The sequence below is a fragment of the Callospermophilus lateralis genome, chromosome 1 (genome assembly GCF_048772815.1).
Source record: "Callospermophilus lateralis isolate mCalLat2 chromosome 1, mCalLat2.hap1, whole genome shotgun sequence".
Lineage (NCBI taxonomy): Eukaryota > Metazoa > Chordata > Mammalia > Rodentia > Sciuridae > Callospermophilus > Callospermophilus lateralis.
In genome coordinates, this window is record NC_135305.1 from 89,126,193 (window position 1) to 89,153,356 (window position 27,164).

At 32.3% G+C, this 27,164-nt stretch overlaps 1 protein-coding gene across 3 annotated transcripts in view; it reads left to right on the top strand.

Moving 5' to 3' along the window:
• Bbs9 (Bardet-Biedl syndrome 9) overlaps window positions 1–27,164 on the top strand; it is a 462,827-nt gene that overhangs the window by 125,549 nt on the left and 310,114 nt on the right. For all 3 annotated transcript variants that reach the window (XM_076863784.2, XM_076863792.2, XM_076863800.2), the window contains exons 7-9: window positions 4,169–4,253; window positions 9,019–9,202; window positions 10,069–10,198. In XM_076863784.2, the coding sequence (XP_076719899.2) occupies window positions 4,169–4,253; window positions 9,019–9,202; window positions 10,069–10,198 (399 nt within the window). The remainder of the gene's footprint in view (window positions 1–4,168; window positions 4,254–9,018; window positions 9,203–10,068; window positions 10,199–27,164) is intronic.

The following is a 27,164-nucleotide window of genomic DNA, read 5'->3' on the forward strand; positions in this document are numbered from 1 at the left end:
TTGGAATCAATGTTCCTGGATGACAGGGAATTTTGTATCCCCCTGAAGTGCATCATACTTTGCCGAGAGTAGGTATTTAATAGCAATTCCATGAAGGAGTAAAGTATGTAAAGAAAGCTTCTGTTTTGTGACTGGCATTTTTCAATGAAAATTGTTCTCCTGGCATAATCAAGAATTTTTTAACTATCATTGAAATGAACATAATAATGCTTTGTATGCTGAGTTTCCATTTCTAGCAAAGTTCTCCAGGTTAAATATTAAGGTTCTAAAAATCACCTGGTACCCTTTGAGGTGACAACTGTGTTTCATTTGAAAATAAATGATTTCAGAGGGTTTACTTTGGTGCTCTGTGACACATCGATCCATATTTTAGTTACTTGCTGCTGTTTTTATGATGTGATATGGAAGAGCACTAAATTATATGGTTGCATTTGTCATTGGTGCTCCATGGGACTGGTTAAACTTTGGGTCAGAAAGTACTGCCATTCACCTAGAGTTGCTGTATTTGTGATTAGCACCTTTCTGTTCTGAGAAACATGTCTGACACTCTTTCATAAAATCTTATTGCATGGGGCCTGATTATTCTTTCAGCAGTCTCAACAAGGGAATTTTATTCTTTAGCTTATATCACTGAACACTTGAGTGGTAAGAAAAAAAAAAAGGAATCAAGTGTTTTCTTTATTTCAGACTTTCCAAGTCTGCTTGGATTTGTTTCATTTTGGAAATAGATTTTCATGTACCTTATTGGTCACAGTTAAGAGGAGTTAAGGGAGAACCATAAAACAGATGCTATTATAAGTTTGTCATCATCTAAACTTACTGTCAGTTATGTTTAAGTAATAAAATACTCTTCTGAGTTGTCTTCCAGGAAGTGAATAGTCTGGATTTGGAAATCAGGAGTCAATTTCGGCTGTGTCTCTGCCTGCTGTTTTGATGTTAATGAGGCCACTTTAGGGTTTCACTTATTCCTCAGATGAAATAATAACCCTTAGTAGTTATGTAAGAAGCTTCAAACAGCTCAAGAAGCTTTGGATTTTAGCAACAATATCATTAATATCCATATCATCCTCAGGTAGGCTGGTGTCTCAGGAAATAAACCACCTATGTAATTAATTGCCTGGGGTTAGATCTATAGTGGGACCAGTTCTGGGATAATGTTCTAGTCACCAGTGCATGCTGTTTCTGTTATTATGAACTAGAAATAGAAAAACATTCCTATTTGGAGACTTGGAAGATGAGGCCTAATTATTTGGCACTTTTGGAGACTTTGGGATTTTGATGGTCAGTCTGAGATGGTATAGAGATATTTGCTGCAGCTGCCTGTGAAATCTTTTAGCATGGTTTTACAAGGATCTTTTCCCTCCTACCTTTTTTGTCTCATTTCCCATGACTCATTTCTCCCTGCCATGCACCTCTCCTAAACTCCTACTGGGGCCTTTCATGTCTCTTTCACTGCTGCATGCTTTTACATGTGCTATTTGTTTCATCATATGCTTTTTTCTCTTTGCCAGCATGACAAATTTTTACTCGTTCTTTAAGACATAGCTTTATTTTCCTGAACCTATAATATGAGCATATCCTAAACCCCAATTCTTATTTCTCCTATCATACTCCATTGAAACTGTGTTCATACTTTCTGTTAGCTCAGGGTACTCTTGAGTTATACTTAGTTGATGATCTATGAATTCCCACAACTACTTTGGGAGCTCCTGATGAGTACAGATCATTTAGTAGTATTTTCTCTTGTTAATACCTGTATTAGTTCTCTTTTATATATTTATGGAATGAATGAAATTTATAAACACTGAGCTTTTATAATAACTATAATCCTGTTTTTTAAATAGGGTGTTGTAAGTTTCCCATCAGTTTCTGTGCCTTGCAATACCTTAATCTGTAGTCATTTTGCCTTCTATTGAAATGTGTTTTTAAGAAATGAATTATTCCTGATAAAGATAGGATGTTTTTTGGAGTTGATAAATGTCTTAGTCTATTTTGTGCCACAATAACAGAATATCCAGATTGGATAATTTATAAAGAACAGAAATTTATTTCTTATAGTTTTGGAGGCTGGGAAGTCTAAGGACAAGAGCGTGTTTTGCTGCGTAACGTTACCTCTTGGTAGAAGGGCAAACCAGCAAGCACAAGTGGAAGCTAGAGATGGATCTTGTAGCCTCAAGCCCTTTAATGATGGGCTCTACTCCCTTCATGAGTGTGGAGTCCTCAGAACCTAAACATCTCCCAATTGGCTCCCCCTGTTGCATTGGGGGTTAGGCTTTTAACACATGCTTTTAGAGGGTGCACATCCAGACTATAGTGGGAGGTAACATTGGAATAACACTGTATGTTTCAGTGCTTATTTAGTTATTCCACATTTTATTTATGTAGGTCCCTGGGTTTTATTCTCAGACATCTAAAGTTCTTAGAAAATATGAGGTTTCTGAATTTATCTATTCTTAATTTTCCTCTGAGTTATGAAGGGATGATAAAGGAGCTTTGATTCAATGGAAAGGAAAGCAAGTTCCTTTTTTTTAGAGTAGGATTACTATTCTAAAAATATACCATTAATCAATGGGAATTAAAGGAATATAAATTTGATTGACTAAATTATTTCTAGTTTGAATGCTATTTGTAAGTTGTTTTTAAGAATGGTATAGGCTAATTTTTTAAATTTATATATGACAGCAGAATTCATTACAATTCTTATTACACATATAGAACACAATTTTTCGTATTTCTGGATATATATATAAAGTATATTCACACCAATTCATGTCTTCATACATGTACTTTGGATAATAATGTCCATCACTTTCCACCATCATTTCTCCCTTCCCTTCCCACTCCTCTTCCCTATCTAGAGTTCATCTGTTCCTCCTATGCTCCCTCCCTCTCCCTACCCCACTTGATTCAGCCTCCTTATATTGGAGAAGACATTTGGCATTTGATTTTTTGGGATTGGCTAACTTCACTTAGCATTATCTTCGCTAACTCCATCCATTTACCTGCAAATACCATGATTTTATTCTCTTTTATTGCTGAGTAATAATAAAGTGGAAATTAATGAGAACAAAGCCAAGAATGTTTCTAAAAGAAACTAAAGGGAGAATTTTCTAAATTTTAATATAAATGAAAATCAAAATATAAAATACTTTGGAAATAATAACAATTTTGCAAAACTGCATGTAACACTATGAAATCCTGTGAAGAAGTGAAAAATAAAGTGTGCTAATTCTCAACTAAAATAATACAGTAAAAAAAAAAGAATGGTGTAGGCTAATAGTAACTATTGAAATAGAAGCTATAAAATACTTTCAGGAAGTCATAATATCCATAATGACCATTATTGGGAACCTATTACATACTAAATGAGTGATCTCTATCTATATGTAGATCTGTATCTATCTCTTTATCAATCCATAATCAATAATTGGGCACCTAATACAGGTTGAACATCCTTAATCTGAAAATTTAAAATCTGAAATGCTTTGATTACTGAAACTTTTTGAGGGCTAACCTCATTCTCAAAAAGGTTTGGATTTTGAAGCATTTTGAATTTGGATTTTTGGAGTAGGGATGCTCAATTGATCAAGTCTGTGCAGATGTTCCAAAATTAAAAAATCTCCGAAAGCTGAACTACATCTGGTCCTAAACATTTTGGGTAAGGAATACTCAATGTGTATATGTATTAGATACTTTTTAATAACTTATTTTTAGTCTTTTTTTAATTTGCCAAAATTTACTCACAGTGAGTAAGCAGATTACCTGAGAAGTAAATTTAGTTTTTCTTGGTTCCATAGATTATATATTAATAATTTATAGTACATCTAACTCCTCTGCATTATTTATAGTAACTTCTGTCTTGTTTGGTGGGACCACGTTAGGTCTTTCTTACATGTTATTTGTTACACAGAGTTCTAATGAAAGTGCTTTGATAGTTGATAAAGCTTTTTTCTCCCACATTGAATAATTGGAATGTAGTTTCTTTATTGTGACAGTTTTGCATAATCTCATGACATAATGCAATTAAAAATCAATTGCAAATGTTTTAGTTTTAAACTTCAGAAAAAGTCATTTGTAATGTTTATGGATTATTGCCTTTAAGGTTTAAAATGATTTGTGCTTTTTACATTTTAAAGTCACTGATATTTTTTCCATCTCTTTCATACAGGTACCAAGTACTTGCTTTTGCAACAGATGCAGATAAAAGGCAGGAGACTGAACAGCAAAAACTTGGTTCTGGAAAAAGACTAGTTGTAAGGCCTTTTAAAAAATATTTCAGAAATGCCATATCTAATCATAGATGTTTGTTAAAAACAATAATTCCTAGGAAGTAAATTTTAAAAAATACTTTAATCATTTCTCTTTTCTATGTATAATTACATCAATGACCTAAGAATTTAGTTAGCTATTGAGTAACAGAGGCACATACCTAGTCATAGCTATAATAAATCAGATTATAGAGTTGTATCACTAGAATTGCGGATGTTTAAATGGGGACACTTTTAACTGAACTGAGTGTAAACTTATACAAAATAGAGTTCTGACCTAATGCTCAAAAAGGTTTCGATTTTGAAGCATTTTGAAATTTGGATTTTTGGAGTAGAGATGATCAAGTTGATCAAGTCTGTGCAGATATTCCAACATTCAAAAATCTCCAAAAATCTCCTCTTTAATAGGCAAATTTATGTACATTATATTCCTCTGTTCATAATGTCTTTTTTCTTGGGCCTAATTTTCATATTTTCTATTTTGAGCACTTAGATTATGGTACCTGCCTTCTTGCATTCTCTCCTTCCTTCCTTTCTTTCTCCCTTCCCAGTTTAGGAGTTGTTGAGCTCCTTCTATCTGTGAATTCATTGTTTTTCTGGCCATTAATTCTTCAAATATTTTTTTCTGTGTTCTCTCTCTCTTCTTTTCATCAGGAACTCTAATCATACATATAGTTAGGCTACTTGCAGTTGTTCTACAGCTGACAGATTTTTATTTTATTTATTTGTTTAGCAGTGCTAGGGATTGAACCTAGGGTCTCACTCTACAGCTGAACCACATCTCATTAAAAATAATTCTTTACTCTTGCTATTTCATTTGGTAAAATTTCTTTTTTTTTTCTTTTTAAATGTCAGCTATTTTTTTTTTTTCAGTAATGGGAATCTAATCCATCACTTTGTCTTATGCATGTCAGGCAACTGCTTTACCACTGATCCACATCCTTAGCCTGTAGGAGAATTTCTGTTGCTGTTTTTAGGACCAATAATCATTTTTCCTCCAGTGTCTAATGTGGTATTAATTCTCATTTGTTATAATTTTCATATCTACATATTCAGCTTGTATGTTTTTATATCTTCCATGCCTCTACATAACTTTTTGAAGATTTAGAATACAGTTATAATACTTGTTTTATAATTCTAATATCTGTATCAGTTTCAATTTATTTTTAAAAAATTTTTTTTTGTGATGCTGGGATTAAACCCAGAGCCTTGTGCACATAAGGCAAACACTCTACCAACTTACCTGTATCCCCAGCCCCTCAATTAATTTATTTATTTCTTCTGTGTAGGTCATATTTTCTTGTTGTTTTTTTTTCGTGGTTGGTAACTAAAAAAAAAATTATAAAACGTCAGATATAGTCAATTTTACCTTGTTGCTACTAGATATATTTATATTATTAAAACTGTTCTTGAGCTTAGCCCTGGATACAGTTAAGTTACTTGAAAACTAGCTTGATCTTTTTGAGTGTTATTTTTAAGACTTATTAGGTGTGACCAGAGCAGTGTTTATTCTAGGGCTACTTATTTCCCCTTCCTCAGGCAAGATCCTCTGAGTACTCCATTGAATTCCTCAGAATTATAAGGTTTCCAGCCTGGTTGGCAGACATAGGCAGTGTTTAATTCTCTGTGTGAAATGTTGCTCACTGTTACATTTAGTCCTTTCAGGTGGCTCTTTCCTTGATTTTGGGTAGTTTCCTTACATGAATGTACTGATAAGTACTCAGCTGAATATTTGAGAGGGACTCTACTGATCTCCAGAATTTTGTCTCTACGTTGCCTCTTTTGTATGCTGTCTTGTAAACTCCCAATTTCCTTTGTTTCCTTGAACTCAGTGTCCATATCTAAAATTCAGGGAGTCTGATAGTCTCTACCTGGATTTCTCTTCCCTGTGCATTAGCCTGGAAACTCCCCCAAAGTTGGAGCTATCATTACTACCCCTGTCTATGTTTTCTTTCTTTAAGGGATCCCTGTCTTTTCCTGTCTGATGCTTTGCAAAAGTTATTTCATACATTTTCTATTTTTTGGTTGTTTCAGGTGGGATGGTAAATCCTTCCATCTTGGTTGGAAGTGGAAAAACATTTTTATTACTATCTTTAGTTAATTTATGTATTTTAAGAGACTCATTCATTTAGAATGTGATGAAGTTACAGAGTGACAGTACTTGGTGAATTTAAAGTATTTAGTGGTTATATCTCAAACTATGGCCTTAGAAACTTAATTTGCCTGTTCATTCTAAATAAATCATATCTCAGAGTCAGGCACATATTGGCCTGAGTTACAACCGTTGACAAAAAATGCTAGAATGCTTGCCTATTAAAATGTAATGAGAGGGCCTGGGGTTGTGGCTCAGTGTTAGAGCCTTTGCCTAGCACGTGTGAGGGACTGGGTTCGATCTCCAACACTACATAAAAATAAACAAATAAAATAAAGGTATTGTGTCCATCTACAACTAAAAAAATATTTAAAAAAAATATAATGAGAAATTTAACTGCCATGGGAGTGCCATTCATGTCTTATGTTCAGTGGAATTTTCATATATGTAAATTATACATGAACCAAATGGTAATGATATTTTTATGTTGAATTTTAGTTTACCTTAAGATAGCCTGATTCATCTACCTATGTTCACTCTGCCATCTCCCTCCTATTGATTGTTCTTATATACACACATGTCTTATGTTCAGTGAAATTTTCATATATGTAAATTATACATGAACCAAATGGTAATGATATTTTTATGTTGAATTTTAGTTTACCTTAAGATAGCCTGATTCATCTACCTATGTTCACTCTGCCATCTCCCTCCTATTGATTGTTCTTATATACACACATGTCTTATGTTCAGTGGAATTTTCATATATGTAAATTATACATGAACCAAATGGTAATGATATTTTTATGTTGAATTTTAGTTTACCTTAAGATAGCCTGATTCATCTACCTATGTTCACTCTGCCATCTCCCTCCTATTGATTGTTCTTATATACACACACTGGCAATATCTGTCCTTTTGACTAGCTCCATTTGCATTTCATATCTTCTTCCTTTTTGAAAGATGTTTTTAGTTACTGATGGATATTTATTTATTTATTTATATGTGGTGCTGAGAATCAAACCCAGTGCCTCACACATGCTAGGCAAGCGCTCTACCACTGAGCCACAACCCCAGCCCTCATATCTTCTTTAGATATTTTAATACCTAAAATAGGTAGATTAATACCTGGTCATGTCTTGATAGCCAAAAATCTATCTGCATCTTTAATGTGACTTTTCATTGATCCATTGTTTGTTGATGATAGCCTAACTTTGAGGGCAGGATTAGTTCCTTTTATTTGTGTGAAGTCATCTCATTATCATTCCCATAGGTGATATATGCCATCCAGTATTTTTCAACATGGTATGTCATTGTTCTTTTGCATCTTCTTGATTTAGAGATCTTAATTACTTGGAAGATGATTTTTTAAAAACTTTTACATGTTCATTGTATATTTATTACTTCATTATTTTAGGAAGCATTTATTAAACATTGACCATGTTGCCGAAAGAAACACTGTAGAGTACTTCATGTGTGCATAGGATCCTATCTATAGCTAGCTTTCTTTCTTTTTCGAGTAATGAAGAATAATTTATTCTACTGTATCAGAATTAAAACAGAATAAAATTTAAAAATGCATATTAAAATAACATGGACATTGGATCCAATAGATACAGGTTTTGAATTCCAGATTCTGACATCTTGGACAATTAATATCTTTAAGTGAAGTATTTATTATAGACCCTAATTGTTCTATTCCCCTTTCCCTATCGCAAGCTCACATCCTAGCCATGGTCTCATCATGGACAGAGTGTACTTCCCTGCTTTGGTCTTTGGGCTTGGCCATGTGACTTGGTTTGGTCAGTAGCATATAGACAGAAATAACAGTGTTTCAGGTTCAACACAGCACAATATCTTTCTTTCTTTCTTCTTTTTCAATATATATATTGTTTTAGTTGTAGATGGACACAATATCTTTATTTTGTTTATTTATTTCTATATGGTGCTGAGGATAGAATCCAGTGCTTCACATGCTCGAGGCAAGTACTGTACTGCTGAGCCACAACCCCTGCCCCCACAATAGCTTTCTTATAGGATTTTTTCAGGAAGAAGATAGCTTTTAAATGACTATTTTTGAACAACCAAATAGCTAATATCATCTGATAATAGATGGTGCAAAACATGCTAGAGGGCTGTATGGCATGTGTGAGGCACTGGGTTAGATCCTCAGCACCACCTAAAAATAAATAAATAAAATAAAGGTATTGTATCCATCTACAACTAAAACAAACAAACAAGCAAGCAAGCAAAGAAACAAACAAACCCCCTAAAAAACCTGCTAGAGCTGTTCACAGTTGTCAACCTGTGGCTAAGTAAAGGGTGATTTACTATTGTAGTACAGTATGGCCTCTGTGTGGCAAAGTCCATTATGGTTTAATGTGACTGTTTGAAGGGTTGGTTTGTCTGTAACTCTGCATTTATACTGATCAATTGGCTAAAATAAAAGGTTAATTTGAATATAAAAAAATCCTGCTAGAGTTTGTAAAGTAGCAAAATACAGTGATAAAAAACAACCTCCTCCAAAAAATTAATGAAGCCTAGCTAGTCTTTATATTCTGCTTTGATATAAAGCAGTTTCTTAGTTTGTATTGATATGAGAATGAGTGAAATGTTCTGTTTTTAGCAACTAACCTGATTGCGGGTTTTGCTTTGCAGGTGGATTGGGCTCTAAATATTGGCGAGCAAGCCCTTGATATATGTATTGTTTCTTTCAATCAGTCAGCATCTTCTGTTTTTGTTCTGGGTGAGAGAAACTTTTTTTGTCTTAAGGATAATGGACAAATTCGATTCATGAAGAAGCTTGATTGTAGCCCGAGTTGTTTTCTCCCATATTGCTCAGGTGTGTAGAAAGATTTTCTTTTATCTTTTCCATATGTCAAAGCTATATTTTATATATATCAGAAAAATCCACACTCATCCACATATTTTAAACATCTAAGACAATAGTTCTGTGCTGAACATGTAATGGAAATTTTAACTTTCAAAGTTTGAATAGAAGTTTGATATAAAACACACATTTTGTTTTGTGAGTCATTTTACTTTGTACAAAATGACTTTGTAGAATTGGCTGCTAGCATACATTAATGCTTTCCATAAAGTCACTCTTCAAGATGCTTCCAAGAGAACATCAGACAGTTTTATAAACAGTAGTAATGTATAATAGAATGATTTATCCATAGTGAATCATTGGCCAAAATGTGTTAAATGTTAACGAAATTTATACTTCTTATTTATTTATTTATTTATTTATTTATTTATTTTTGTACCAGAATTTGAACTCAGGGGTGCTTAACCACTGAGCCCCCCCTTTTTAAAATTTTATTCTATTTTTGTTAAATTTTGAAACAGTTCTCACTAAGTTGTTCAGGGCCTCACTAAATTGCTGAAGCTAGATTCAAAGTTGTGAAACTCCTGCCTCCACCTCCCCAGCTGCTGGAATTAGAGGCAAGTGCCACTGAGCTTGGAAAATTTATACTTTTTTAGATAAATGGTCACTATCTATAGTTTCCAAGTCTGTAAACTGTTTTTTTTTTTATATTGGTAGCTTGAAATTGGAAAATGATATTTTTTATTGTTTAAAATCTTTATGCACTAAATTCAAGCTGTTAGAATTAATTTATATCTTAAATCCTCTAAAAGAAATATAATATACTATTTCAAATGATTATTTCCTTAGTATTCTCTTTCTGTATTTTCAACCTGCAGTTTCTGAAGGAACAATAAATACTTTGATTGGAAACCATAAAAACATGTTGCATGTTTATCAGGATGTGACACTGAAGTGGGCTACTCAACTTCCCCATATTCCTGTGGCAGTAAGAGTGGGCTGTTTTCAGTAAGTGGTTTAATTTAACATAATTTTATGTTAAATGTTATGTTAAATGTTAAGAAATTCCATGGAAATTTTATAAAATAATGGCTGATGATTTTACTAAAAAATGACAAGTTACATTGTAGTGTGGATGTCAGTAATCAAAATATTTAAAATTTAACTTTTATTGAAAAAGAATATGAAGAAGCCTTAATTTGCACCATTATTTTCGTTTAGAATTTCTAAAAAGATGTCACTTATTAATTAAAGGTGAAACCTGTTGAGATACCAAGAAAGTGGTTTGCCTGATAGATTATTTTCTTTAAAATTTATTTTCTATTTTTAAATTTTTTATTTGTTTAAATTAGTTATACATGACAGTAGAATGCACTTATATACTTTGATATATCATACATAGATGGGATATAATTTTTCATTTTTCTGAGTATACATATTACATGTATGAAGACTTGAATTGGGTGTCAACATACTTTATATACAAACAGAGATACAAAAATTGTGGTATACAAACAGAGACATGAAAAATTGTGGTATATATGTGTATTAAGAATTGTAACGCAAACAAAAAGAGTACATGTATAATGGCATAATTTGGCGTGAACATACTTTATATACAGAGTTACGAAAAATTGTGCTGTATATGGGTAATAATGAGTGTAATGCATTCCACTATTGTCATATATTAAAAAAAAGGAATTGTAATACAAAAAAAAAGAATAGCATTACCTTAGATTAGGTAGAGGGAAGTGAAAGGAGGGGAAGGCAGGGGATGTGGGGATAAGAAAGATGGTAGAATGAAACAGACATTATTATTTTATGTATATATATGACTGTATGACCAATGTGATTCTACAATATGTATAGTCAGTAAAATTTGTTTTATTTAAAATAAACAAGGATTTCTTTTTATAGTATTGGATGGGTATCATTTAGAGATCATTTACTGCCAGTGTTCATGGGGTTTGAACTTATTTTTATTATGTTAAGTGATCCATCACTGCTAATGTCATGTGCTTAAGCAGTTCAGATTTTAAGAATCATAGTATACTGTTTTGTATTTAAAATGAAAAACAAAATCTATCTTAACATCAAATTTCCAAAATTTATCAGATAAGAGAGAGATCTTGTTTTTTAGTGCGTAATTTTTCAAGGTCATTAGTATAAAAGGCAAGATCCTGACAAGGATCTTATGATTTTGTGACAAGATAAAACCTTGTCTAAATTTTTTTAGATTCCTGATGTGCTCACTTCTGCTCATTTAGAATATTTTGTGGCACATTTAAAAAATGGTATGTAGGGTTGGGTGTGTAATATTATTGTTGAAATTCAGTGAGGGGGTATTCGTATTTGTATTTATGCTCATCCTAGAGCCTATATATTGGAAAATAACAGTGTTTGAAATACTGAATATTTTAAAAAGAGATTACTTCCTTATATTTTATGAGTAAGGACTATCATAAAGTTATAATTGCTGTGTACTTAACAGGAATAATAGTTTTTCTGTATCTGAAGAATAATTTAAAAAGTTTGAAATTGGCTTTTACAATGTCCACCAGATGGTCTTTTTAAGTCCAACCAAACAGACTCAACAGACATTTTGTATTAGATTTACTTAGAAGGATTTAGAACAGGAAAAACATCTTGCCAGCAGGGCAAAATCAGGTATTTCTCTTCTGGGAGAGTAATTCTTACAGCAGTCCATATATTCATCCAAGAACTGTTCTCTTTGTCCCCACAAATGACAGCTCAGGTGCAAGAAGACAGATCCACACTGGTTGGTCTGTGGCCCATCTTGGCTTATAATCTCCATGTTCTTTAGGAGCCAATATCTTTAAATACTTAAAAGTCAATGTGGTTTTAGGGTATATTTTGGACATGGGAAGAGTGATGGAAAGAAACACTTTATTGAGAACATTTAGTTGAAATACTTATTTTACATATATATTACATATAGGACTTTCAAGAGCCACCTTTCGCTTAATTAAGAAAGTGTACAGATATGGCTTCTCAGCAGATATATATTGTAAATTTTTAGTTTCTGATCCACTTGCAATTTACAAATAAAGAGTACAATAATACTAAGTTATCATAAGAAATTAAATTTCCATATAGTGTGCATTATGGTGTTTATATTCAACTTTAGCATGTCATATTGTATTATAGGCACCAGTATTTGTGAGGGAATTGACACAGTTAACACATTATATGTTAATTGTTAATATATAATAAATATTAACATAATATAACATTAATAAGGAATAATAAATTCTAATTATTCAATTGAAGATTTATCTTTTATATCTATATCTATATCTATATATGTATTTAGTTATTTTTTTAGTTTTTTAAGTGGACACAATATCTTTATTTTATTTTTATGCGATGCTGAGGATTGAACCCAGTGCCTCCTGCACGCTAGGTGAACTCTACCACTGAGCCATAACCCCAGCCCAAGATCTATCTTTTTAAAATATACTTTATTATTTTTTTGGTTTTATTTATTTATTTATTTATAAAATTTGTTCTTTTAAGTTATACATGAGAGTGAATGTATTTTGACATATATACATGGAGTATAACTTCCAATTTTTGTGGTTGTATATGATGTGGAATTACACTGATTGTGTATTCACATAAGAACACAGGAAAGTTATGTTCATTATTTTTAATATACTTTAAAAGGATAAGATTAGACTATTTTTGAAAGAATTTTATGGTAACTTTATTAGAATTTTAGAAGTAATTATTACTTAGCTATAACATACTTATATTTAGAAGTTATTTGAAATTATAAGAACTGAAATAACTTCCCTCCTGCTTTTTATTACCTTTGGGATTAAACCTTTTTGGTGGAAGCTTTCTTGGCTGGAAGTGTTTATTTATAAAGGAAATTGCTGCTATTTTAATTTTTTTTCAATGAATAAGAAATATTGGATTTGGATCAAGTTGGTGCAATTATACTTAATAACAGCATTTTACTCAGAAACTAAGATGCTTTATTTCCTTTTACTCCCACCAACTTGGCAGCCCTAGTCCTTTCTACCTTGTTTATTATATGCTAATTCTAAATCTGTCTGTGTTTCCTTGTTCTTTTACAGTTAAACTTTGTTCTTGGTTAGATAGTGTTCTTTTATTTTAATCATTGTTTTGTGGGTTAAATTATAGAAATATGAAATCAATATATGGGTTACAGAATCAGGAGAGCCTTAATGTGATAATGCTCTTTAAATTCTTAGCTATTACTGATTCTTCTTATTGCATGAAATAACTATGTAAGTCTTGCTGAGTATCTTACCTCTGCTGTGGTCTGTTTCCCAAATGGCATATAATGATGATCATCTTTTATCAGTTACATTATCCTCTCTAGTGATATCAAATATTCCTAAAAGTGGAAGTCTATTTGAGTAAAATTTCAAAGTGATGAGAATCTTTCCAAACTTTAGCTGGCAGCCTATAGCCACAGTACTTTAAAATCTTACTGCAGCTCATTTTATAGTATAAACAATTTGGTGTGGTACTTTGGTGTTTTTCTTTGCAGGCTATGCCCACAATAGTAACTTATTCTTTTTTTTTTAATAGTCACTTACTTTAACTTTTGTATTTCACATTTTATTCTTTAGCATTCATTGATGTAGTATTCTTGACAAGAGTGTTTTTCCATTTCTTCCCTGGCTTTTCAAATTTCTTCTTAGAGTCCTAGCTCAATTCCCATAAGTAAGTCTTCCCTCTCTGCCATGGTCTTCTCTGAATTTCTATCATATTCATAATTATATTGGTGACTGCAGTTTAATTTTCCTAACTCTCCAACTAGATCATGCACTTGTTTTCCATTTTTGCATGTCATACTGAAAATCATAAAGCTGAATGTAGCTTGGTAAATATTTAACAGTCATTGTGATTTGTGTTTATACATCAGGGGGTATTTTCTCATCCTAGAAAGATCTTATCTCCTAGAAAGATGTTTTAATTGAAAACCTTTTTTAAAAATATGAACAAAACTGAGACACAGAGGGAAGGATATTACTTCTTTAAAAATCACATTTATTAGGAGACCATTTTAAAATTTAAAGTGACTTTTTTCTTAAACAGCTGTAGAGGTGAGAAGTTTAGGTGAGTTAGGATAAAATAGGTTGCTTCAACTATGTAGGTTAGTAACAGATGTCTGCAGTTTTCTGGTTTATGTAGAACCTGTGTTTCTGAACTAGATTAGGCCAAGATTGAGATTAGGGAGGAAGAATAAAACAACTTTCTACCTTTGTTGAGGTGAAATGAAGCTGGAGTCTGGTATGAGCTAAAGTTGGATTTTTGGCTTCATTTACATGGTACTTAGTCTAAATTCCTTTTAAGTTTTGGATTTATAACTTGCAGAGTTGTTTTTTCTCTTTCCTCCTGCCGTTATCCCTTTCCTTTCTCATTTCAGTGATTTTTGTGCCTCTGTGTGTGTTCTCTGTTTCTGCATGACTGTTTTAGTTAACTGTTGGAGGGATTCCTCTGAAGGCTGTTGCTATATTATTTTATATATTTCAGAAGAATCTTAGGATCAAATTCTTAAATTGCAGAGAAAAATCTAGTAAGGAATTAGACTGGAATAATACTGAATATCTCTCCATGGTAAATCTGTTTAATTTACCTGTTATTTTCCAAAACTAAATTCTCTTCAAGCTAGAAATGAAGTGATATTTTTTTTAATTAAAAAATAGAATGTCAAAATTTTTAGAAGGATAAATTTTCCAATGGTTGCTAAATTCTTGTTTTTTTCACAACAAATACTGCTATCTTTAGTTATTGAATATCCACTACCCTCCCTGACCAGTTCATGTTTGGTTTTTTTGTATAGTGTTCCTTATGGCCAAATTCTAGTATAAGAAGGAATTTACTGTTCCATGAAACTCAACATAGTGGGTTTTGACATTAACATGATTATTTTCTTGATTTTGCTCTTGCCTATCTTAATGTTGTGTTTGTATTCTTTTAGTGATTTTCTAGAAATTGTGTTTTTGGTTGTAACTGGTGCTTTTGACATTCTAATTAAATTAAGTTTAATTTAGCTCATTTTACTCTGTTTAAGCTCACTGAATTTCATTGTCCACCATTATGTTTTTCCTAAGAAATCCCCCACTGTTTGCTTGTTTGTTAATTGTCTTGTCTCTTTTTGTTTTGCCTTTTTGATCTATTTGGGAGGTTAAAAATATCTTATTTTTGTATTAGTAATGATCAATCCATTTTTAAGAAACCTGTGGCTTAAGCAGCATAAGAGTATATAATTTTGGTTTTGGATCACAAGTACTGGGGCAAGAAAACCGCTGTCTTTTATGGCTCTCTACCAGAAATGGGTTTATTAGGGCCTGGTGGGCCTGCTAATGATATCATTTTCTTAACACAAGAGTTGTGGGGAATGGAAGAACGGAATTATGTGATGTTTAGGATATTTTTTTCTGCCTCTTGTTGGTACCTTAGTATCTGTGATTTGGACAAATTGTTTCTGTCAGTCCCATTGAAGAATTTTTTTGGGGGGGTGTAAAATGGGTTATATTATTTTTGAAGCTCATTATTACTTTCTTGCATCTATTTCCATTGTGTGAGATCAAAGATCCTTAATGAAGTGACCTCCAAATTTTATATTGATTGATTAAACTGGAGAAGCACAAGAATTGTGTTTGTATTGTCTCTACAGTCATGTGTCTAAGCCAACATTGACATATGGCCTATCATTTGGTGTGCTACTTTTTCATAAGCTGTAGTAGCCATACTTTTTAATACTTTTATTTAGGTTGAAAAGATTTGTGGGTAATTATATAAATTATATAGATAAACTAAAGGTCCCATCTTTGTTATTTGTCAATTGGGGTTGTAATTCTCAGAAAATTCTTCTAATGAAGGTTAGAAATCTTCTACTTGAACTCGTGTTTTTATTATCATTTTATTTTTATGCAGTAATGTAAAATACAACATCTTTATTCTCATAGGTGTATAACAGTAATTACAGTTCCAGATTGTTCAGTTTTGTTACATTCCATAGTAAATCTGTTTAATTTTCTTGTCAAAGATTTTAGAAACACTGAATAGCGAAATATAAAGAGTTGCACTTAGAATGCTAGTTGTGTTTATGATTTTGTTTTCTAAATTGTTTAGTGATAGAACTCTACTTATTACCATGTATTTCCACAGGAAAAACTTCTTTAGTTATACTATCATTGAGGCTGTAAATGTTTCTTAAAATCAAAACTCTCAGTTTCAAAGAAAATAATCTATGCTAGTATCAAAAGTGCTTTTATGTTTTAGGTTGCTGATTCAGTAACACGTAGCAGAGTAGAGTCAGTTAGTTGTTTAATAGAGTTGTGGCCAGCAGGAAAAGTGTTTTGCTTTTCACTAGCTACAAAGATCTTGCCTTGGTCCTAAAGATCATTTTTATCAGGTTGGTGGCTTTGCTTTTTATCTTTTTTGGGAACTACATGCAATTTTACAGTTTCTCTCCTTACTTCAAATAGTGATTCCTTCTGATAACTGGAATTTGACTCACTGATTTCAAAGATAAAATGAGTTCACTTTTTTTTCTATGTATCTCTTATTTTTGAAGAGGAAAAAGTTACATTTTCTTAGTTGCTTACCAGAGAATATAAAAAGGAAAAAATGATTGGTAAACTTAGGTTTACATATTGCTAATGTCTTTGCAAAAGAACTTTGAACTCTGGATAGGCTTAGTTTCTTTATTCTGTTATCTAGTGTGTGGCCTATACTTCAGAATCTGAGTTGTTGACAAAATAAAAAAGTATGTAAATAATATTGTAGAGTGTAATGTATATCTGTTACTGTATAGGCTAATTTTGGATGACTTAAAATTAGAATCATGATCTGAAAGGAAATGTGGGAAATATAGCATTATTTATTGCCTGCTATACACTGTTAACATTGCATCATTAGAATTTAAATAAAGAGTTACATTGGAGCCAGATGTGGAAATGTGGTAGCACACACCTAGAATCCCTGCTACCTGGGATGCTGTGGCAGGAAGGTCCCCAGCTTGAGCAACGTAGAGAGATTCTGTCAACAAAACAACCAAAAAGCAAAACAAAACAAAACTACATTGGTAGGTTATTCAAAAGTTTTTAAGTGTTTACGATAGTAGGTTTAATAGTTTAGAAACCTTCATTAATTCTCTACAACTTATGAAAAAAATATGTGGGAAAACAAGGATGCATTTTTATATTAAAGAAATAGAACATTTGTTATGCAGAATACATGTATGACTATGTGAGGGGGAACAAAGGAAGTGGGTCACATTAGATTGGGTAGAGAGAAGTGATTGGAAGGGAGGAGAGGAGAAAGGGGGAATGGAAAGACAGCAGAATAAAATAGACATTATTATTGCTGTGGGTATATACGTGACTGCATGACCAATGTAATTCTGCAACCTGTACACTCAGAAAAATGAGAAATTATATCCCATCTGATTCAAATGTATGATATGTCAAGATCATTGTACTGTAATGTGTAACTAATTAAAACTAATAAAAAAATTTTAAAAAATAGAAAGAAATAGAACATGTATTAAAATTACCAAAAATGGTGTTAAAAATAAAATATACTGTCAGTCCTATCATTTAAGGCCTCTTTGTAACTTTAGCTTGAAACTTGTATAATTAAATGAAATCTCACTGGTAAAATAAGGCTTTAAACTCTGACCTCTATGATCCATAGAATCTGTAAACAGGATGGCTCCCACATATTCTAAAGTGGAGAACTATGTTCAGTGGTTTCCCTGCATCTGTCTGTTTATTTATTCAATTCATTCTGGTAGTAGGGATTAAATCCAGGAGCATTTTACCATTGAGATACATCCCTGTTTCTTTTTGTTTTTTTATTTTGAGACAGGGTTTTGGCAGGTTCTTTAGGGGCTCACTAAGTTTCTGAGGCTGCCCTTGAATTTATGATCCTCCTGCCTCAGCTTTCTGAATTGCTGGGATTACAGTATGTACCACTATGCCCATCTTTGTTTTCCTGCCTTTACATAGAGAAAATTCACTTTGGTTTACTAAAATGCAATTTACTATTAATATATATGTAAAATTAAATTTTTACATGCTTTACTGATGTATAAAAAGTGGCAGATATCCAGGTAATTTGCTGTTGAGTGTATAATATTTAAAACCATAGAGGAAAACTGTACAAATTCAAAATTAAAGTGTTTTTCAGTGGCAGATGACAACATGTCATTATTGAAGATTAATTCATTTAATTTAGATTAATGTAACATAATGGACTATGTTCTGATTAGAATTTATGTTCTAATATTGGTAAACCTTAGCTTTCTACCTTTGCTTTGTATAGAAATAAAGATTAATTATTCTTGTGTCCTCTGTGTTTCATTGAAAAACTATCTATGATGTTGAAATGTTTTAGAGTGAGCATACTTTAATATTTGTAGATATCTACTATGTAGTATATGTTATAAAGATGTTTTATGAACATATATTTATTGGTTAAGTAGAAATGGGTTATTTTACCCTAACACTATTCTTGGAATTCATAAGATGATAATAGTTAATATATGATGCTCAGTATGTGTCAGGCCATATCCTGACTGCTTTTCACATACTGACAAATTTAATTATTTCAGGAATAGTTACTATAATTCCAGTTAGTACCATTTGGATCTTATAGATGAGGAAACGTGGGGCTTAGAGAAGTCAAATAATATGTTTCAGTCATAAGTAAACATGTAAACAAATAATCCTATCATACATGGGTTAATGTTATACTATAGAGAAGAAGAATATGCTAGGGCCTTCAGAGTATTTAGTCCACCACACTGCTAGAAGTCCCAGCTCTTTTCATTTCTACTAAAAATCTTTTACACATTTCCCTGTCTCTAACACAATTACTTCTCATTCAGATTAGTGCTACCCAGTATTCTATCTGGCAAGTATCTTATTTAAAGTTGTGGAGGTAAACATCTGAGAAATCAAAGAGCAAGAGCCTAAAACAAAATATACTACTTTTGGAGGGCAAGACTGAAGAATGGGAGGTCTGAATGCATTTTCAAAATATCTTTTAGAAAATCTCAGGTATTCTAAAAATTAACTCAAGTCTTTGGACAACTAATGATGCTGCCAAGGCTCTTTTATTTAAATCTATAACAGTTTAAATGTGTTAGGTTTAAACATAATTTGGAATAAATGAAAATTGAAAGATAATTGTTAGGTATTTTTAACAAGAAGAATACTATTCTGTCTTTCATTTTTATTTAAGGTAAAAGTTATGGTTTGCAAATGAGAAATTTCTAGTAATTCATTAATTAAAATATAATGAAAAATAATATCTTTTGCTTTTGGACACAGCATTTTAGGATGCTGCCTTTTATCTTTTATTTGTATTTATTTCTAAAATCAAACTTCTTTCATCTTATCCTATCTTGTTACTTTTATGTTTTCAATGAATAAGCACAAATTATTGAATATTTTAAAATTTCTAGGAGGGAAAATTATTCTGATTTGGACCATATGCAATTTATATTTAGGAATGCATTTTGCAATAATTTGAACTTTCAGGAAAATAAAAAAATTAATTTCATTTTTATAAAAACTTATAAACAATAAAGCAAGCAGATATATCTGTTAAGGACTATAGTTAGAAAAAAATACTCCACTTTTTGAAGCTTCAACTGTGCCCATACCATGTGAAAGTTGATGGGGCTCATGTGTGGGAGAACAAGCCACTGGACTATTCAGAGTACTTAAGAGAAATATATGAAAAATTAAAACATAGTCATATTAAGAGTAATGAGGGACGTAATTAAAAAAGTTATCTCACTGTTTTTTCAATTTTTCAGGCTTCCAGATGGTAGGAAAGGCTTTGTTCTCCCCTCCAACCCATCTGTTGTTCTTTAGTGTAACTGACACCACTGCAACTACTGCAAACACTAAGCATCACCATATAAAAAAGTCAAAATTTAGAACTTATTACACAGTTTTAAGTGTATTTATGTATTTATGTTTTACGTATTTCTCTTTGAGTGGTCTAGAAATTTTTTTCTGAGTTAGAATTGAACATTAGCATTTCTTTATTATTGAATTTTCTTAAGTTGTAAGTAAGGAATACAGCTATAGGTGATCCATTAAAATTATGTACTTGTTTTATTTATTTTTCCATATTACATATTTTTGCTAGAAATGGAAATGTATATTACTGTTTTCTATGCAAAAATTTTAAACTTTATTTATTCTGATTTGTTATATATGACAGCAGAATGCAATTCAATTCATATTGCACAAATATCATAGTTTTCATATCTCTGGTTGTACACAAAGTAGAGTCACACCATTTGTGTTTTCATACATGTACTTAGGGTAATGATGTCCATCTCATTCCACCATCTTTCCTACCCACATAATCCCTTCCTTCTACTTCCTTCCCTTTGCCCTATCCAAAGTTTCTCCATTCCTCCTATGTTCCCTTCCACCCCCATTACGGATCAGCATCCACTTGTCAGAGAAAACATTTGGCATTTGTTTTTTGGCTTTGGCTTAATTCACTTATTCTCCGACTCCATCCATTTGCCTGCAAATGCCATGAGTTTGTTATCTTTTAATGCTGAGTAATATTACATTGGGTATATATACCACATTTTCTTTATTCATTCATCTATTGCAGGGCATTATCTATTGTGAATTGTGCTGGTATAAACATTGATGTGGCTATGTCCCTGCAGTATGCTGTTTTGACGTCCTTTGGGTATAGATCAAGGAGTAGGTTACCTGGGTCAAATGGTGGATCCATTCCAAGTTTATTGAGGAATCTCCATACTGTTTTCCATAGTGGTTGTACCAATTTGTACCTACCAGCAGTGTATAAGTGAACCTCTTTCTCCACATCCTCACCAACATTTATTGTTGCTCGTATTCTTGATAATTGCCATTCTGATCAGGATGAGATGGAATCTCAGTGTAGTTTTGATTTGCATTTCTCTAATTGCTAGAGATGATGAACATTTTTGCATATATTTGTTGTTGATCCAATGTATATCTTCTTCTGTGAAGTGTCTGTTCTGTTCCTTAGCTCTCTTATTGATTGGATTATTTGTTTTATGGTGTTCAAATTTTTGAGTTTTTTGTATATCCTAGAGGTTAATGCTCTATCTGAGGTACATATGGCAAATATTTTCTCCAATTCTGTAGGCTTTCTCTTCATGTTCTTGACTGTTTCTTTGCTGTGAAGAAGCTTTTTAGTTTAATACCATTCCATTTATTGATTTCTTGATTTTACTTATTGCAAAGCCACAATCATTATAAGTTTGGATCAGTTATTCATTTTAACTTTCTTTTCCTCTTCTATTCCTTAATTACTTAGTCTCAAAAAACTGATCTCTTATGAAAAGTAAGTTTTGTTAAAATCAGAATAATTGTTGTCCAGGTTTCTTTTGCCTACTTTTCAATGCTAATATACTTTAGAGCAATCAAGCAATAGTTATATGTTGCTTTTAGGGAGAGTGTTACCACCTTTCTTATGTTATTTTCCCCAACTACATGATTTCTTTCAGTTTTTATTTATTTCATAAAAATTCATATTAATTTAGAAAAAAATAATCTAAGATCATGTCACATTATTCAGGAAATCCAGCTATATATAGAAGTCTTAATTTACCTTTTGATATATTAAGAGGATTTAATGCTGTGCATTGAGTTTTGCCAGATCTCATTCTTAAATCATTTGAACCATCCAAGTGATATTCACATATCATTAACCAACAGAAAACCATAGTAATATTCACTATCCTAAAGAGGCCCAGTGAATTCTACAGGATTTGATTTCTTAAAGACAAACTCAACTGAATAGTAGTGTTAGGTGGGGTTTATGTAGAAAGCCATGTAGCATGGAAACAAAATATTTGCTATATCTAAGCTTTTTTCATAGCTGGGATTGGAGTCCTGTGGTGTGTATCCTTCAGGGACACTCTGAGTCTCAAGTCTCTGGGGAGAATTGTCATCTCCAGCTGAAGTTTTCCCAGGGAATTGGCTTATAGAATGGATACTTTCTTATGGGGGCCATTCTTAGTTTCTTCTTGCTTTACCAGTAAGTTTGTTTTCAACAAATATAGATTGAATGAACAAATGATGGAGAAATTAATGAAGGCATGGTCTGTAAGCAAATGACTTACTTGAGGGGTCAAGGGCATGCTGTTTCAGAACCTGCTCACTTTGCCTCTAGAAACTTGAAAGAGCATTTAGTTTGGTTCTTTAAAAATTGTTTTCAATTATATAGCAGTTACTGTAGGAGTAGGTTAAAACTATGGTCTAAAGAAAGGGATTTTAAATTCATGGGAATTTAATTTAGTCCTAGTAAGACTATCTTTTCTTCTATGGATAATGGGATTTATTTGTGGAACATTAATTTGTATATGTCAAACATTTTACTAACTTCTTTTATTTTGTCAGACATAGATGAATATGTCATGAAGTCTTAGATTCATATTTAATAAAAGACATGATTGCTATTGGAATTTCTTGTGTGCATAATTAATATTTATTATGCTACTAAGTATGCCTGAACTATTACTTTAGATTACAGAATTAAATTTCAAAAGAATTATGTTTTCTGGCTTTGATTTTATTTTATATCAGTAATGTTGAATTCACACACACACACACACACACCACACACACACACACACGCACACACACACACACACACATACACATTTTTTGAGGGGGAGTACCAGGGATTTAACTCAGGGGTGCTTCACTACTGAGTCACATCCCCAGCCCTATTTTGTATTTTATTTAAATACAGGGTCTCACTGAATTCCTTAATGCCTTGCTTTTGCTGAGGCTGGCTTTTTAACTCAAGATCCTCCTGCCTTAGCCTCCCACACTGCTGGTATTACAGGTATATACCACTGTACCCAGCTGAATTTATATATTTTTATATGTAAAATTTCTCACACCATTTTCAAAACAGGAGATTTAATTATCTTTTAATGGAATAGGTTAAAATTTATTTTTGTGTGAAAGTATTTTATATTTTTATCATATATATATATATATATATATATATATATGTAGCTCAGCATTGGTCACATGAAATATATAATTATAAGTGAGTGACTATAGAGTTATAGCAAAAAACTGACATCATAATTATATAATACTGTGATGCTTGGGGAAAAACTTCATAGTTTTAGTGTTGCAAAAAGGAAACAAAGGATTCAGACACAGAAATAAGGGCTAAATCAGCACAAATTGTCATAAGAGAAGGGCTGAATCATCACCAATCAGAGCACATATAGATTTCTATGTAGGCATTGAATAATACTTTATAATGCAAATTTCAATTGTTTCTATTGAATTATTGTTTCTTGAGATTACAGTTTCATCTGAGATAATAAGTATAGTTTATAATAAAATCAGCAGGACATAGTGACACATGCTTGTAATCCCAATGGCTAGGGAGGCTGAGGCAGGAGGATTCCAAGCTCAAAGCCAGCCTCAGCAATTTAGTGAGGTCCTACACAACTCAGAGAGACCCTGTTTCTAAATAAAATATTAAAAAGGGCTGGGAATTTGGCTCAGTGGTTAAGTGCCTCTGGGTTCAATTCCCAGAACCAAAAACAAAAGCCACACACACACACACACACACACACACACACACAAAAACCACAGGGAGTTATCATGTATGTACAAATATATACCAACAAATGCCATCATTATGTTCAACTATAATGCACTAGTAGAAAATGTGAAGAGAAACAAACAAATTAAGTTATTCTTTAGGGCAGGTAAGATAATGTGTTGTAATGTGTTATCTAAGCTTTTGTTCTACTTTTGGCTTTCTATTTGTCTAAATAGTTTTGAGTCTCGTTTAATTGATAAATAAAACCTATTCTATAGGCCACCAGGCCATAAGATTCATGTACTTTTCATTACTACAGTTACTAATGAATAACGTACTTCATTTCACCAGTGTCATTTCAAATTTATTTATTGATTTATTTTGGTACTGGGAATTGAATTCAGGGCCCTTTACCACTGAGAGACATCCCTAGTCCATTTTTATTTTGAGACAGGGTCTTGCTTGGTTGTTTATGGCCTTGCTAAGTTACTGAGGCTGGCCTAGAACTTGAGATACTCTTGCCTTAGCCTCCTGAGCCAGTTGGATTACAGGCATGCCCCACCACACCTGGCTTCTTCAATATAATATTTTTATTCTTCAATTGATACCTCTATTTCTTCACCTGGTTCTGAGAGATATAGTATTTTCCTATGTGAGGAGATCTGAGCAAAATTTTATGTGTGACTTTAATATGACTACAAGAAATATTTTCATCTTATATGGAGGTGTCTTAAAGACTTTTTTTTTCTAAGCCACTCAATTTTCTTTTCTTTTCGTTTATTTTTTTTAACCATACGATTTATTTTTATTTTTTTTAGTCATACATGACAGCAGAATGTATTTTGACATATAATACATACATAGAATGTACATACATCAATCATATTGTCTATTCTATTCTTCTGCCCTTCCTATCCTCCCTACTCCTCCCCTCCTCTCCCATCCTTTCTCTCTATCCAATCTAATGTGACACACTTTTTTTCTCTTTCTCATTACAATATCATATATGTATTCTGTATAACAATGAGGTTCTCCTTCCATCTTCCGTGCAACTCCCCTTCTCCCTCATTTTCCCTTCCACCTCTCTTTCCTATTTAGTGGTAGTCTTCTTCTCATGCTCTTTCTCCCTATCCCATTTTGAGTCACCCCCCTTATATCAGAGAAGACATTCGGCATTTATTTTTTAGGTATTGGCTAACTTCATTTAGCATAATCTGCTCTAATGCCATCCATTTGCCTGCAAATGCCATGATCTTGTTATTTTTTAGTGCTGAGTCATATTCCATTGTGTATAAATACCACATTTTTTAAAATCCATTCATCTATTGAAGGGCATCTAGATTGGTTTCACATTCTAGCTATTGTGAATTGTGCTGCTATAAACATTGATGTGGCTGTGTCCCTCTAGTATGCTCTTTTTAGGTCTTTTGGGTATAGTCTGAGAAGGGGAATAACTGGGTCAAATGGTGGTTCCATTCCCAGCTTTCCAAGGAATCTCCATACTGCTTTGCAAATTGGCTGCACCAATTTGCAATCCCACCAGCAATGTATGAGTGTACCTTTTTACCCGCATCCTCGCCAGCACTTATTGTTGTTTGACTTCATAATGTAAGCCACTCAATTTTCGAGTGGCTTAGAACCTCTATACAGAAACAGTACAGCAAATCATAATTTAATATGTACTTTCTTAGAAGCCACTAAAGTAAGCAATTTATTCTGTATTATATCAAGCTGCTTAACTTTGGTCAGTTAGCAGTAATAAGACTTCTAAATATCTTTTCCTTTAGAATGTTTACTTTTATCATGAGCAGCAAAATCTCCTCACCCTGGCACACATGTGTGCACATGCACGCACACACACTTCTATGTCTCCATCTGTCATTCCACCCATTTACTTGCTTATGTATGAGTGTATGCATACATGTATGTATCTTTCTTCCCCTTCACAGTTAATGGGGTGGATGGCTTATGGGAGGGGGGAGTTGGAAGGGGTCTTGGCTGGAGGTTTTTGTTGATTTAAGACACTGGGCATTATTAATAGACGACTTCTGTATTCTAGTTTTTGGTAATGTAGCTGACCCTTTTACTGCTGGTCACCCAAACTGTAAGTGGTAATATTTAATACAGTACCTTAGAGTTATGTTCTTACTAAATAAATCACATTTAGAAGCTTTTATGTACTCGTAGTCATGCTTGTATATTAAAAAGTCTAAATATGATAAACACTAAAAATGAATTTGTATTCATGAAGCCAAATTTGATTTTCTAGATAATAACCAATTCATATAGAAAGTCAAATGGTTGCTTTTAGTGTTTATCTATGCAAATTGATACAATCAAAAAAGCAAGTTATGCTATGATATTCTGTGTTTCATTGCAAATGATTTTCTTGATGATACATTTATTTTGTGTATTGCTTTTTCAAATAGTCTCTTCTTTCCTAAGTAGAACTTGTTCTAATTGGAAGTAACTTAATAATCTTTACTGTTACTATGAGGCCAGTATGATCTTTTATTAGTTAGGAGCTTTTTCTTTAGTTAGTACTGCCATGTTGAGCATTTGAAATACAGTTGTAACTAAAAGATATACAGAGACATTACAAAATTTCACAGATGTCTACTATTAAGACAGGCAGTGTTGGAATTTGTGCTTAAATGAGGTTGGATTTAAAATCAGGTTTAAAGGGTCAGGAATTCAAAGGAATTTGGTTTTACTTATTCACTGTTAGAGAACAGAAGAGTTATGAATTGCCATTGATGTGTAAGAGTAAAATTTTTAACCAGAATAGAGAAAATTTTTATATTTTTCACCTTTTGTCATTCTGTTACTTACATACAAAGTTCGGTATTTAACTTTAAATTTGAAATGGAAAATTCTGAAGAGCATTTTTTAAATCAACACTAAAAGACTATAGAGTAGGTAGTTTTTAAAATTATTTGTTAAGCAATAAAATAGGTGAGAGTAAGAAATAACTAAAAAAAAAAAAAACAAAACAGTTTTATGTGATACCAAATTTTTAAACTTCAGTTCTACTTCCACTCCTTAATGACATTTCCAATTTTCCTCCATCTAAAATGTTCTCAGTTTTTTCCTACCCTAATGTAAGTTTTAAAAAAGCAACCTATTATTATTTTAGTTTGTGGAATAAAAAAATTATTCCAAATTGTGTTGGAATGGAGTGACCTTCTATTTAGATAAACTGACATCAAAGAAAAGCTGTGCGAATTCAAAATAGCTATAGTAGGCAGATAAATTGAGATAGGTTTATCCAGAAATACACTGCTTGTGATTTAATTGCTACACTAGCAACTGTTTTTTCCAAACTGTTGAAAAAATAGTTCAGAAAATATTATGATGGATATTT